The sequence below is a fragment of the Ictidomys tridecemlineatus genome, chromosome 4 (genome assembly GCF_052094955.1).
Source record: "Ictidomys tridecemlineatus isolate mIctTri1 chromosome 4, mIctTri1.hap1, whole genome shotgun sequence".
Taxonomy (NCBI): domain Eukaryota; kingdom Metazoa; phylum Chordata; class Mammalia; order Rodentia; family Sciuridae; genus Ictidomys; species Ictidomys tridecemlineatus.
The window spans coordinates 33,814,846-33,829,086 of NC_135480.1; the positions used below are offsets into that span (position 1 = coordinate 33,814,846).

General features: G+C 41.6%; 1 protein-coding gene across 9 annotated transcripts in view; it reads left to right on the plus strand.

Moving 5' to 3' along the window:
• Mpped2 (metallophosphoesterase domain containing 2) overlaps positions 1-13,822 on the plus strand; it is a 172,211-nt gene extending 158,389 nt beyond the window's left edge. For all 9 annotated transcript variants that reach the window (XM_078046303.1, XM_005327456.5, XM_040284574.2 and 6 more), the window contains 3 exons: positions 6,784-6,899; positions 9,633-9,746; positions 12,389-13,822. In XM_078046303.1, the coding sequence (XP_077902429.1) occupies positions 6,784-6,899; positions 9,633-9,746; positions 12,389-12,507 (349 nt within the window). In that variant the 3' untranslated portion in view covers positions 12,508-13,822. The remainder of the gene's footprint in view (positions 1-6,783; positions 6,900-9,632; positions 9,747-12,388) is intronic.
• The last annotated feature ends 419 nt before the right edge of the window (positions 13,823-14,241 follow it).

A 14,241-nucleotide genomic window follows, 5' to 3' on the forward strand; every position in this document is an offset into this window, starting at 1 on the left:
TACTCTGCCAAAAGTTCTGAATGTTAATTTCTTTAAACATAGGAAAAATTCTGATCATTAGTGGTTTCTTTTTATTTCTTTTTCTGTCCTTTTCTTTTTTTAAGACAAGGAAACTGAAGTTCAGAGAAGTCCGTAATCAGCAGGTCTGGAACTTGAACATGGGTCTGTTTGGCTCCATAATCCAAGCTCTTAACCTTGGTCTCTAAAGTAAGAATGGCTAACTTTTATAGAGCCTCCAGATTCTCATTGCTCTAAGTGGCACAGCTAGCCTGTTAGGTCCTAAGTCCGGATGTTATGGGAGCCCTTGACTTGACCCTTCATAGCTACTGTGCAGAACCCCAGTGGAGCTGCCCCAGGGCTTCCAAGCCTTAATCCCTGCAAGAGGCACCCAGGAGACTATATTACCAAGAAGTCCAATCTTTGTGGTACAGACAGCCCAGGCAGGACCTGTCTCACCATCAAAAATTTGTGCACACTGACCAGCACCAAGCTTGGGAACCCGAGTAGCACACCTGAGCACAGCAAGCACCAGTGTCTTACTTCCTAATCTGCTTTCCCAGGCCATGGCCAGTCCCCTCTGAAGTTTGTGGAGGAGTAAACAACCGTTCGCCTGTCCAAGCCTCCCTGGATTTATGGCCTGACGGCTCTCCTCTCCCTGCACTACGTACTGTGTACTGCAAACACAGATGACCTTTGCAGAGATTTCATTTCAACTTGCTTCCATATAAAAAACCTGTTTTGTATTGGCATTATTTAGAACAAGTTCTGCCTGTGTTAACTCCCTTAGCCCCAGCCCTTGGAATTCCAGAGGCCAAGTGCCTATGATTTCAAGAGCCAGGGGGCGGGTACCTTGAAAGCATCCCCAGCTTGCATCTCTCAGAGTCGCTGAGTCCAGTGACTCCGGGCAGATGGAGCTGCTCCCCTTCTTTCTAGGGTTTTTTCATCCCTCCTCCGTAGGAGGGGCTGGGCTGCAGGCTCAGATTGGCCCACTGGCAATAAGGTGCTTTTGTGGGACATTTTCTTACAAGTTGGTTCCCATGTGGTGTTTGTTAGTCACAGCTAATTATTAAGTGCTTGGCCCAGGCAATAGACATTGTTCCCTTGGATTCCTCTCCCCTCCTTTTCCCCCCTCACCCCCCATTGCTACAGAACAAAACCCATTGTGGGGCTCTGGAGGTTGGCGGTGCACATATTTTCCAGTGAACCCCTGATGGGCTCTCTGCTGGGGTTTCATGTTTCAGGTTGAAACTGAACTGGATAAAGCATTATTCATTGACGCCGACACATTCAGTCTCTGCTCTGTTCAGATATTTCTCCCTCACTGGACTCGGTCCCTCTCAGGCAATTTGGGTAATTCACTGAGAGCAATCCACAGTCCTTGCTCACAACCCCGATCATCTGCACAGAAGAAAAAAAGTTAGAATTTTGAGATCATAGAAAGATCATCAAGTTCCAGGTTTGGCCAGCTTCTCTGGTCAAGAGGCATATGTTGGGCCTGGGAGGGGGAGGGTACGGTACGAGGGCGGGGTTGAATGAGCAGGCTCTGAGTTCCTTCCTCCCATCCCCAGCACCAGGGCCTCTCCTTTTCCCTGATTTGCATATTGGGCTTCTCATAAGATTTGCACAACCTAAAGGCAATCTTGAAATCCCATAATTGAGGCCACCGATTTGTTCATTTCTCCGATGAGGAAACTAGCCCAAAGAAAGTCTTTCTCTCATCTAAGGTGCAAGTGGGTTCATGAAATGAGACCAGAATGAGAATAAAGGTCTTTCCACTTCTGTATGCCCCATTTATTAAATCAATGTGGGATCATTCTGGAACCCATCACTGGGCTGCTTTTCCTAGTGCCACTCTCTATGAAAAGACTTACCTCTATGTAAATATTAAGCCCCCACACCCCAGACAGGCCTGGCACACTGTTTTTATTTAAGGCTACTTTGGTTGTACAATCCCATGGCACCTTGTGGAATTGTACAGTAATCAGCCTAGGAGACTATAGAACAGCCATGTTTTTACTTTATATATTAAGAGCCAAAGTGACATTGGGTTAAAAGATTCTTGTTGGCTTTGTGCAAGACAAGAATAGGCTTTGTAAACAGCAGGTCTGGGTTCAGATCTTACTCACTGGACAAGTTACATGGTATCACTGATTTTAGGTTTTTATCTAAACATAGAGTGATAAAACATGGCTTAAGGATTGTGATGAGGAACTGAATTCAATAGTCTATGTAAAATCTCTGTGTAAAGCATACCAGGGACTTGATACATGTTCCTTTTCCTATAACTTAACTACTCTCACTCTCAAACATATACAAGTTTGAGTTGAAATAAAAAACAGACATTTTAAAATGTGATCCTGAACTCAGAAACGTCTGGATTTTGCCACAAGGGTTAACATTAACAAAGTGAAATTTGGCTTATCTATAAAACACAAGTTTGTCTTAATCTTTTACTGAGAACTTATAAAACTGAACATCTTCTGGGGGAATTTGACTATGGACTTCTGAGAGAAAATTCTACAAGGGAAAACTTGGGGGGGAAAAAAAAAAGTTTGTATTTTGACTCTGGAAGGACCTCCTGTCCTGGGACCCTAGAGCTGCCTGTCTTCGGCAAAATCAAAGCCCTACATTGGGCACAGTGGTGCACTCCTAAAATCCCAGCAACTTAGGAGGCTGAGGCGAGAGGATCAGAAGTTTGGGGCCAGCCTGAACAACTCAGCGAGGCCCTCAGCAACTTGGCAAGACCCTGTCTGAAAATAAAAAATAAAAAGGGCTAGGGATGTGGCTCTGTGGTATAGCACACCTGGGTTCAACCCCCACTCAAATAAAATAACATCAGAGCCCCTCTTTGCAGCGACAACTTGGGTGTGCTTTCAAACACGTCTTTATTTGCCATCCAAATAAGAACCATAGTCCCAGAAGCTTGTTTTTCAAAATTTAGAAAAGCAGATGTTTTTGCTTATTTTTCTCTCTGTCTTTCCCCTGCCAAAATGCTTACTGGATTTTCATTAGGTTCTGAAGTTGTTATTCTGTTTTGTTTTGCTTTTACTTTTAAGACAAATCTTGGAAGGGAGTCACTGTAAATTGGAGGATGGGCATCCAAACTGAGAAAGCTGTATTTTAGACTCTAATGAAAATGTTTGAGAAGCTGAAGGCAGGAAGTGCTAGAAGACTGGAGCGAGCAAGATGAATGCAGTTCTGAAAGGGTCTCCTGGCAATCTCCTCAGGCCTGTGAGGCTGGGGCTGCCCCAGGAGGCCGGGATTCCAAAAGGAGCATTGCTTTCTAAGGATTCCAGGAGCAGTGCAGGTAGTGGAACACAGCAGGCGGCTGTGGATGGACTGCGTGGATTGAGCATGTGCCAAGGCGGGGGGGCAGTGCCACTCACAGCCCCTGTACAGGATAGCCTCAGAAACGTGGTAGGCACTGACTGTATTCATTTCTGTTTCCACTGTAACAAATCAACTGAAACGCAGTAGCTTCACAGAACACATATTTACCTTAGAAAAAGTGACAGTCAGCAATCTGGTGCTGTTCTGACTGGACAAAAATCCAGGCGTTGACAGGGTCGTGTTCCTTTCTGGAGGCGTGGGTTGAATCTTGTCACATTGCTTCACTCTGATCTCTTCTGCCCTCCCTGTTCCACTATTAGGCACCTTTGTGGGCTCAACCCTCACTCAAATAAAATAACATCAAAGCCAACTGAATATACTAAATACTCCAAGGTAATCTGTCTATTTTAAGGTCAGCTAAATTCCCCTTTGCCATGTATGGTAATATATTCACAGGTTCCAGGGGTCACAAATGGACCTCTTTGTTAGGGTAAGAGAAACTATGGCCTACCACTTTCATACCACATACAATAAGTATATGTAGTAAGACTCTTTCAGTTGCAAGAAATAAGATCTAACACAAGCTAATAAAAAGGAAAGGATTTTATTGTCTCGGGTACTTGGGAAAGTTCCAGTGGCATCATCCGACATAGCTAGATCCATATGTCCAGCCAGGTCATCAGAGTCCTCTCTTTCTTGGCTTTGATTCTCAAGCAAAGGCTAAGACAGCTCCCGGGCAGTTCCAGGCTTACATAGTTCTTGAGACTGAAGATGTCAGAGAAGAAACCAGGATTTTTTTTTTTTTCTTAGCACCAATAAAACGCTGAGGATGACTCTCATTGACCCAGCTTAGGTCACATGTACATCCCTAAACAAATTATGTTTAGAGAGATACAATACTTGCTTCATCTCTAAGGGCAGGAATGGAGTCAGCCTTGCCAGAAGCTCATGTACTGAGTTAGGGAGGAGGTGGTTCCCAAAGGAAATTCAGATGTTGTCACCAAAAGAAGGAGAAAAGATCTCAGTCTATAGAAACAGCGGGTGTCTACTCCACCATGTTATTGCTGGACTTCAGAACCATGAAGTTGGCATATTATTTGGCTCCAAGCCACAAGACTTTTAATCTTGAAAGAGTTAGAAGAGGCTCACCCAGGACACGTAATAAGTTAATTCAGGTGATATATAAGAAAAGAGGAGTTGTGTAATGGGTAAGAGTATGGGATTCGGAACCAAGTTATTGGTTGTATTTACTTGACCTCTCTGTGCCTCAGTTTTCTCATCTATAATAAAGGTACCCACCCGGAGTTTGTTGCAAGGTTTAAATGTGTTAATACAAATGAGATACTTAGAATAGTGCCTTGACACGATAAAGGACAGCTGTCACCATCACGATTGGCACAGGGGTTTGGAAAGTAGTTAGGAAATAAGTCAGATACTTTCTTGATTTCTCTCTCTACCTGGGGCCACACAGTCTCCTCTCTCTGGAACTTTCTCCACCGTCTCTGCAGGAATGGAGGTTCTCACCTGTAATGTAGATTTTGACATAACTTCCTGTAGCTGACCTTCTGTCTCTGGCCTCAGCTGCATATGTCCATCACCAGATGAATTCTCGGCCACTGTTTGTGAATCCAGATTCTTGAGAGAATTCCATTAATCTGGCCAATGATTGTCTTTACATGAGAGGACACGAGCTGTTCAATTAGCTGAGAAGAGCCAGGTTAGGGTTGTGTAACACTGAAGCCTTAGGTATGTGTGTAGCTGCTGAATTTGGCAAGTCAGATCTGATAGACAATAGCACTCTCTTTATACAAGCTAGGAATAAAATGGAAGCAAGAACAAAAGCAAAAGTGATAGGTAAGAGAGAAAGAAAAGAAAACACATCACCAGATCAGGGAAACACCAGCATCTGAAGTCATGTAGCTGGGGATTCCCAAGGCAGCTTTGCAGGGTCCCCACTGAGGAGTCCCAGGCAGAGTGTCCTCTCCTTGGTGAGACTCCAAAGTCTTATTCTCTGTGGGGCTCCTTAAATAAAGTGAGAACAAAGAAAGTTCCTTCTAACAACCTGCATGACCTGTGGTCCCCTCAAGGACACTTCATCCCCCTAGGACAGGCCAGATCCCCCGGGGAGGGACTGATGGCCTTGAGATAAGCCAGTGAGTCTGAGTTCTCCTGAGTGAGCCAAACCCAGCAGAAGTCAGCATGCTTCAGATGTTCCATCAAGGACACACGAAGGTCACACCAAGCACATGGACAGGGAAGATCTTTAATATTTCCCTTAGCCCTTTAGGTCACCTCTTTCAGTAGGCATGGAAGGGCAGGTTTAGCCAAAAGAGGAAGTTTGGCTTAGCCAGAAGAGTGTCTTTTAAATGCATGCCCTAGCAAATGGGAATTCCCCTACAAAACAAGAAACTTGTGTCAAAAAGATACTGGTTATATGTAGACATTTGGGAATAGGACAGTACTAGGAACTGCATTATACTAATGTTATAGTCTTCATAGAGAAGAAAAAAATGATCATTCTCCCATAATTATAAATGGCACATTTATAAATGAGACATTCTCGGCCCTAATTAGAACATTCATCAGATGGACAGAGACTCTCATCCTATTCCCTGTTGAAAAACTCATTCCTGAAGCAGAAGTTCCAATATAGAGCTCACAATCACTATCAGGGGAGTGGATTCCAGAGTGACCAGTGATGTCCCCAAATCTTCCCTTTGGTGGCAGGAAGAAAATTCCTCACTCGCTTTTTTCTTATGCCTTAGAATTATACAGAACAGTGGAATTTGTTGTGACATATTTGTACGTGCACACAGTATAACAGTGTAATTTAGTCAGGTTTGTTCCCCAGTTCCTTATTTGTCTTTTGTTCACTGTGACCTTTTTTTTTTTTTTTTTTTTTTTTACTTTGGAATGTCCCCATATTTTTTTTTCAGCAGTTTCAGTCCTGAGTATTCTTGACATCTCAGTGGACACAGAATTTGCCTCAAATCCCTTGTCCTTTTTCTCGGAAGACTTTCGTAAGAATCTTTCTGGTGAAGTACTTCTATAGTGATGGGGAGGGTCAAGGAGTACTGACGGAATTTCTTAGCTCTGAGGCACTACAGGAAAGCTGGAAAATGCTTTGGATCAGGGCCGGGTATCTTAGGAAGCACTGAGATTTGGGGGAAGACAAAGCATTGTCAAGATTTTGATAGAGGCCTGCTGGGAAAGTCTCCACTGTAAAGGCTCCTGTGCCCCTTTCTAGTGGAACAATTCGTAGGCTCCACGCTTGCTTTCAAATGGATTGGTTTTGAAGCAGTCAACAAAAAAGCATCCTGCTGCCAGGGCCAACCATCAAAAAGAGAAAAGAGAGCAATGCAAACCGTGGGGGAATGTGTGCGAAAGAGAAATGTTGTAGAATGGGGATGTGGCTGTGCTGGCCTGATACCATGTGCATTATCTCCCCCAAAGGACTCCGTGGTTTAATGGATGGGGCTTTAACCTACCCAGAGGTCAGTCTCTACTGGACAAGTGGAACCTCATCCCTGAGGGCATTGACATCCTCATGACACATGGACCTCCTCTAGGTGAGTAAAGTAAAGGTTCTCCTTTTGTCATAGGAGATGACTTTTTTCCCAAGCATAATGAATAATGCTTTAGGGACATGATCATTTTCCTCAAAAAAAAAAAAAAAAAAAAAACCGTGAATACAAAAAGAAAAAGTCAGTGTCTTTAAAGAAACCCAGTATGATAATTAAACTCAGCAGTTCTGCAAGGCTTACAGGTGTTCGTGAAATTAAATTTTTTGATTTAGTCGAGTCAGGGAAAAATCAAATGAGTATGGAGCCCCACAGTCTTTTGAGCTTGATAATTTATTTTAAGAACTGTATTCACTTTGGAGTTAAGGGGGAGTGGGGAACGGAAAGAAGACATGGACCTACCAATCGCAGGGCTTTTGAATGGCAATGAAATGATGGAAACTTTTGTTCAAAGGAGCTCATTTTACTTTTCCACATAATGCTGGAACCTGGGGGATCTTTAAAGTTGAACATTTGAGCTGATTATATGAGAAAAGACTTTTTTTTTTTTTAAGTTAAAGTGTTCAGTGAGGACTTATGTTGAAAGTTACTTAAGGATACTCATTCTATAGGCACCTTGGGGCTGCAGCCAGGTTTATATTGTCTGTGTGCTTCAAAGCCATCCCCTAGGGACCCAGATTATGGGACAGAAGATGATTATTGTTTTATATAATTATCCTTAACTATTCATGAGCTTGTTATGGTTTGACTTAGCCATAGAATATTTTTCAACCAGGACCTACCACCTGGTCCCCCATCTACTCAGTACCCCTTGAGCAAGGACCCTGTTGTCCATCTAAAGTGCACTCAGAAAACTCAGATGTTTCACTTTAAATGGGGGTGGGGGTGTCTTTTTAATCATTATTATTATTGTGGTAAAAGAAACATGACAGGAAATCTACTCTTGTTATCTATTTTTGATTGTACAGTACTAAAAGAGTTTTCTTGATAATCTTGTTTTGAGAGCGGGGAGTCATGCGAATATAAATGATCCTCACGACAATTCTTGGTGTGGGATTGTTATCTATGTCCCCTCCCTCTTCTGTCAGCCTAAAATATAAAACTTTCTCATATTCATCCCCAATGCAAATTTGATCTTTGTAGATCTCCTCCAAGCCATTTGGTGCTGCTATCTTTCCTTTAGGAGGGGAGCATTCCATAGTTTGCAAAGAGGGAAAGGGAGGACGAGAACATAGGCCATGGTGGCTCATTTCAATGATGGAGAAGCGAGGGAAGAGGAGCCAGTTGCAGACATGGAAGTGTTACAGGCGGAATCACTGTCCTCAAGCATATCCCTTCTCCATATTACCCCAACCATGTTTTCAAAGGTTTTACTTGGTGACAGCCTTTATCAAGCCATAATCAATTAATTTTCCATTTGACAACCACTTACACTTGCTAAATTGTTAATTTGCTAGCTAAATACTCTTATCAGTGTTCGTTACCTAGTCAAGGTACCTGAGTAACCAACCTTACAGAGCTGCTATCCCATCCAACTTTATCCATCTGCCTGAGCAGCCTAATCTGATTGGATTCGGTCATGATGTTCCTTTGGCTATTTATTGTCAGGGCTTTGGGCATCTTCAGTATAGAAACACTTACTGGACTATATGTATTACTTAGAATGTGACTTTGAATTGAAAAGTTAATTCACAAAGTTTATCGAACCATTCAAGAAAAACACATCCATGAGATAATATGCCAGTCACTGTGGATTTAGGATTTTCCCCTCTTGTTAAAAAGTTTTGAATATCCTGGTTTGATTTTTATCAGGAACCTCCACTTTCATCTGATGTTCTTCCCAGATTCTCTGGTCACTTCCCACACTCAGCTAACCTGTCTTTACAGAGACACTAAATATTCATGTCTGTAGTTTGACCAAAGGAAGCAGAAAGCTGCCTCTTTCTGCCCAATCATTTCTAAACAGTAGAAATAACCTAATGGAACCATTAAAGTGGATTCCCACAGATTATGATTTAGCCTTTCATCCCACCTGCCTTCCTCATGCTCCATCCTTCTGGGGTGTATAGATTTCATTTCAGACCATAATCATCCAGATAGCTGACTTTTGCTATAATTGATGTCCGTTTTTATAGATTTCCTGCATTAAGCGTAGCACTAAGTGGCTTTTACTTTAAAAGTAGTCAATTAGCCCCAACTTGCTGGATGCCACCATGAGGTCATATTGTTGCCTGTTGCCGTAGAGTGGAGAAGCAATGGGCATTCCAAAGCACTGGTCACGGGAACCAACCAAGGGTTAAGAGCTGATGTCTTCAAAGAGAGCAAGGGATCTTGTGTCCAGTTCACAGATAGTCCCTCTCTATTCTGTCTCTGAACCATTTTGTAAGTAAACTGCTCTCAGAAACTATAATAAAGATAAAATTTTAAAAAGAAAGTAACTGAATCGAGGGAGAAAGAGATATTATGGGGCTGCCGGGAATAAAATGTCATTTGAGCCCCATGAAGAAGATTTGAAACCCATGGCTGAATAAATCAAATTCCTTACAGGAAAAAAAATGTTAATTAACGGGGAGGGGGGGGAATGGGAAAAAAAAATCAAGAACCTAAAGAAGACAAAGCGATGAGTGAAAAGTTTCTTAAAAGCCATTGTGAGCTTTAATGGAGAGGCTGGGATTACAGATAATGTAATAATCCTTCTGTGAGTTATGGCTTCCTGAAAGTCTAAATGAAACCTTACCTGAAGAGAGAAAATTAAGAGTATTGATTGCATTTCACCCTTAGGTTTTCGAGACTGGGTTCCAAAGGAGCTTCAAAGGGTGGGCTGCGTAGAGCTGTTAAACACTGTCCAGAGGCGAGTCCGACCCAAGCTCCATGTGTTTGGTGGAATTCATGAAGGTAAGCAAAAAGGGATTCACGACTCACTGCAAAGGAAGACCTGAGCTAGACTGGGAATAACTAGAGCAGTAGTTTTTAAACATTTTGGCAGTGGAATCCTTTAATAACATGAAATCTTATGAGAAAAATCTGCACATAAAGATGATAAATATTTCATATGGAACTGCTTGCTCTCTTTTACAGAGAGTAGAGCATAGGAACCCTGTCTGGCCCACCTTACCACAAACCCAGCATTCCCCCCAGGCAGCTTAGAATCTCAGGGCTGTAATGAGGAATATTTGATAATCACTGCAGCAATGCAAGCCTGAGGTACGTAAAGACAAATTTTCTCTTTAAGAGAGTTAGAAGAAATGCCCTGGATATTAGAAGCTATTTAAAGCTTTTAGAGTTCATGCCTACCTATAAATATTATGTTTCATATGAAATGCATAAAAAGACCCAGGAAGACGAGGCATTCTCTGAAAAATAACTGTGGCCCTGCGGTGAAGGATATACAACAGAAGCAGAAGGAACCAGCACATTTGAAGATGGATGTTTCCCTTGCTAACCTCAGAAAACTGTTTCAGACTTCTCAGAAATCAGTGGCACAATGAACTCAGGCTGAGATTAAGCATAGCAATTAAATCTCCCCTAAGTATCAGGGAACTGGTCCGGTTGCCATTTTCTGCCTTTCAAGGTAAACTGAGTCAGGATCACAGAGCTGAAGCTTCACGGGAGGTTTCAGGGCTGGCTCTAGGTTTTGTTTGCTTCTCTTGCCTTTTTCAAACCAGAGGTAACTGGACTTTTGTGCAGACACAAAGCCCTCCTTCAGCAGGCCTTAGGTTTTCCGAGCTCACCGGCTCTGCCAGGGACACATGTTTGTGTGCAATTGGTGCGTTTATGTGGGCAGCCGCCATATTCTCCCCGGATCCTGCTTGCAGCTGCTCCCTGCAATAATTTATGAAACTGCAGTCAAGTTGAGGTGTATAAGGCTATGTGCCTGACGAAGCAAAAAACAAAGTTTGCTTTTCAAAGTCCACAAATCCAGTGGCTTCCTGGTTATGCAGGTAATAAAGAGCATATTGAAAAATCATCCTACTGAGGCCAGAGAAAATTCAGCTTGCTCCAAGTGCAGGCACCAGCTGAGTGACTGGAAGGAGGGATGCAGCGCCCCCAAAGCAGGCAGCAGCAGATATCAACTCCTCTGACTCCACAAAGGAGAGTACTTCTCTATGATATGATGCAGGGAGGGGAGACCAGAGATGGGACCTCATATCTCAATTGCATTTCAGGGGACCATTGTCTTGAAAACTGGTTTGAATTCCTGCAGCATTCCTTTGAGTTTGCATTCCACCACCCCCCCCACTTTTTAAAATTTAAATCATTAATTAGCTTTAAACTATCCAGACAATTGGGGAATTCCACTAAAGTCTCAAAATAATAAACTAGCTTAAAAGGGAGGAGATCATATTCAAATAAACTTGTCTGGCCTTTATTCACTTAAGACAGCTGAAGAGGGCAGAGAGAGGGCAAATACCAACCTCTTGATGGAGAGAGATAACAAGACTTTATGACCCCAGAACTAAACAGTGCACATTTTAAATGCCTCTTTTCTTTTCTTAAGAGATTTTTCCATTGACCCTCATTAAGCTCTCCACAGGCTTACTTGCAGAAATTTTAGCAAATGGAAAAAAAGAACCTTATCAGTGATTTCTCTAAATCCTGGTAATTTTGTTTCTTCATGGCTATATTTTTACATGCCTTAAGAGCTTGATATCGATATAGAATTGCAAACTTAGTTGCAGAAGCTGGAGAGCAAATAGATGGTATCCAGGGAAATATGCAAACTTCCAAACGTCCTAAAATTAATCCTATAAAATTATAAAAGAAGCATACATGCCAGAGTTCCAGGGAAGTTTTCTTAGCTTTCTTCCAATAGGTCACTTCCAAGAGGTTTCTACTGCAGGCAGGGATTGATTTTGCTTGATCTAGTGCTCAGGTAAGCTCAGGAAACAGTGGCCTATGGTGATGTTTCTGTACATCACTTGGACAGTTGATTAGTAGATGCTTTTGAATGAAACTTTGAAATGCAACTCCGCATCAAAGCCACAGAACTCAAGGTAAAATTACGTATGGTTAACTGTCACAGAGACAGTTTATCTCATAGAAATGGAAGCCCAGTATCCACATCTCCCAACTCCCAGAGTTCTTTCCCTTCACCTGCCCTGAAGCCCACTTGGAATTTGGTCTGTTTGTCCCCTGAGGAGTAACTCCTACATTACTCACTTCCTTCCCTAGAACTCAATAGTTCATACCAGGGCTTTGAAGTGAAAATGCTATTTTTAAAAGAGAGGGGGGTCAATATTTTTCTTTATTCTCCCTACTAAAGAAATCACAGTCATTCCCTGACAAGTCTAGTGTTTAAATAAGAAAAAAAAAAGAATCACTCTTTGTTGAAGTGGAGAATTTCCCCCCCAGCACCCTTTAAAGAAAATAGGATAAAATCAGACATCAGCTCCTGAAAGTTGTTAGATCTGGGCAGGCTGAATTTCAACTCGCTGCCCCACTGACAAAGGCTTTCTTGTTTTCCTTGCCTGATGGCCCCGCGTTCAGCCACCATCATTTGTATACATTACAGTAACTGTGACACCATCTCCCCACAGGTTACGGCATCATGACCGATGGCTACACAACGTACATCAATGCCTCAACATGTACAGTCAGCTTTCAACCGACCAACCCTCCGATTATATTTGACCTTCCGAACCCACAAGGTTCCTGAAGCTCTAACTATCTTATTGGAATATGAGGGAAGGTCTACAAACTGCCATTTTTCTAATTATAAACTTACATTCTCTTACTTGTTTATTTCCAAATGCTGTGAGTTCTTTTTGTAAATTGTCGGAAACAAACAACAACAAAAAAAAATTGATGCTAGAGGTTGTGCTTCTTCTTTATTATTATTATTATTATATTATTATTATTATTATTATTATTTCTAAATGGGGCACCCATTGGAAATCAAAGGAGCATTGTGAATTTGTAAAATGACTTCTGATTTTTCAAAGGCCACGCCATTGTAAATTGTTAAGTGTTCGCCAAAGGACAGCCAAGCTTTCTTTTAAAAAGTGAAAGAAGTCTTATTTTAATATGCTTTAAGCTGGAAGAAAAAGAAAAAAAAAATGGAAACAGGTAGACAGTGTTTTAAAAACCACCCAGATTTGCACAACTGTTTAAGAGTATTGTTTTAAGTATTTTATTTTTTAATGTTTCGTTGTTGTCGTATTCTTGGTAATGCTTCATTTTTGCAGATGTGGCCCCAATTTTAAACAATCTTCTCAACTGAAGTAGGTATGGAAAAAGCCTTCTCGTCACATTCTTGCTGGAAAGAAGACATGTGTCAAGGGAAGACAACAGCCCTCATTTAAAGGATGGCTTAGCTAGTGAGATCCATATCGTGGTTTTACAAGGTCTCATTGTTTGTTTGTTTCTTTTAAATTATTTTAGCTTTAAAAATATGGAAATGGAACCTGTAAACAGCAGGTATTTCATGCAGTAAAAAAAAAAAAAATGAGTGTGCAGACTCTTTTTCAGTATGGGTTTATATATATAAGTATTTTTTTGTGTGTGTACTCTAAGTTAGGAGTTTAACATTGCCAAGGACAGTACAACTGTGGTGGGATGCTGTGTGGCTGCACCTCAGAAGTCCGAAGGAACTGACACATATTCTCAGAACTCAAGGTCTTAAAGAGCTTGAGTTAAATCTAGGTACAGTTACAAGCGTGTATAGAATTAAATGGATGCAATGGAAGCTAACTAAAATAAGGCTTAGTTGTCCTTTCTATTTAAATGCCCTGAATTGTCTTCTTACTTCCTCTCCCCCCCTCTCCCATTTTGCACTGTGTGTCGATGCAATCTTCGCTAGCACAAAATATTGTCGCTAATAGTCATTTCTGTTTTCCCATTGTAAATGCTGTTGAGCTTTATTCTATTTTATGTTACCTTGAAATTTAGGAAAGCTGTTGTTTCTTTAAATTTATTGTGATATTCTATATCTAGCGGCCTTTATATGCAAATAAAATTGCAAGATTTTTAAATCTGTGCTGTTTGGAGAGTTGGCTGGTGGAAGGGTGGTCGTTTTGTCCTGTGGAGGAGGGGGGAGGTTCTTCATATGCTACATCATAATCCCTTTTAGAATAATTAAAATACATGATTTTTTTCCCTTAATTTTCAATAAACTTTTATTACCCACCATGCGCAGGCTGGCAGGTAGGTCAATAAGACCTTGGGTGTAGTCTTTCCTTCCATTGTGCTGTCATCTATCTTGCTGTAGATTTCAGAAGGTACAGATTTCATCTTTGGCCATTGTAAGGTTTGAGGGAATAGGGAGACTGCGTACGTGGATGCTATTTCAGGTGTATTGTAAGTGGAAGCTGTTAATGATAGAGTAATCATTGCACGTTCTCATTTGTCCCCATCAGCAGGCCCCATCTCCCCATCACTGTTGTTTTCTTGA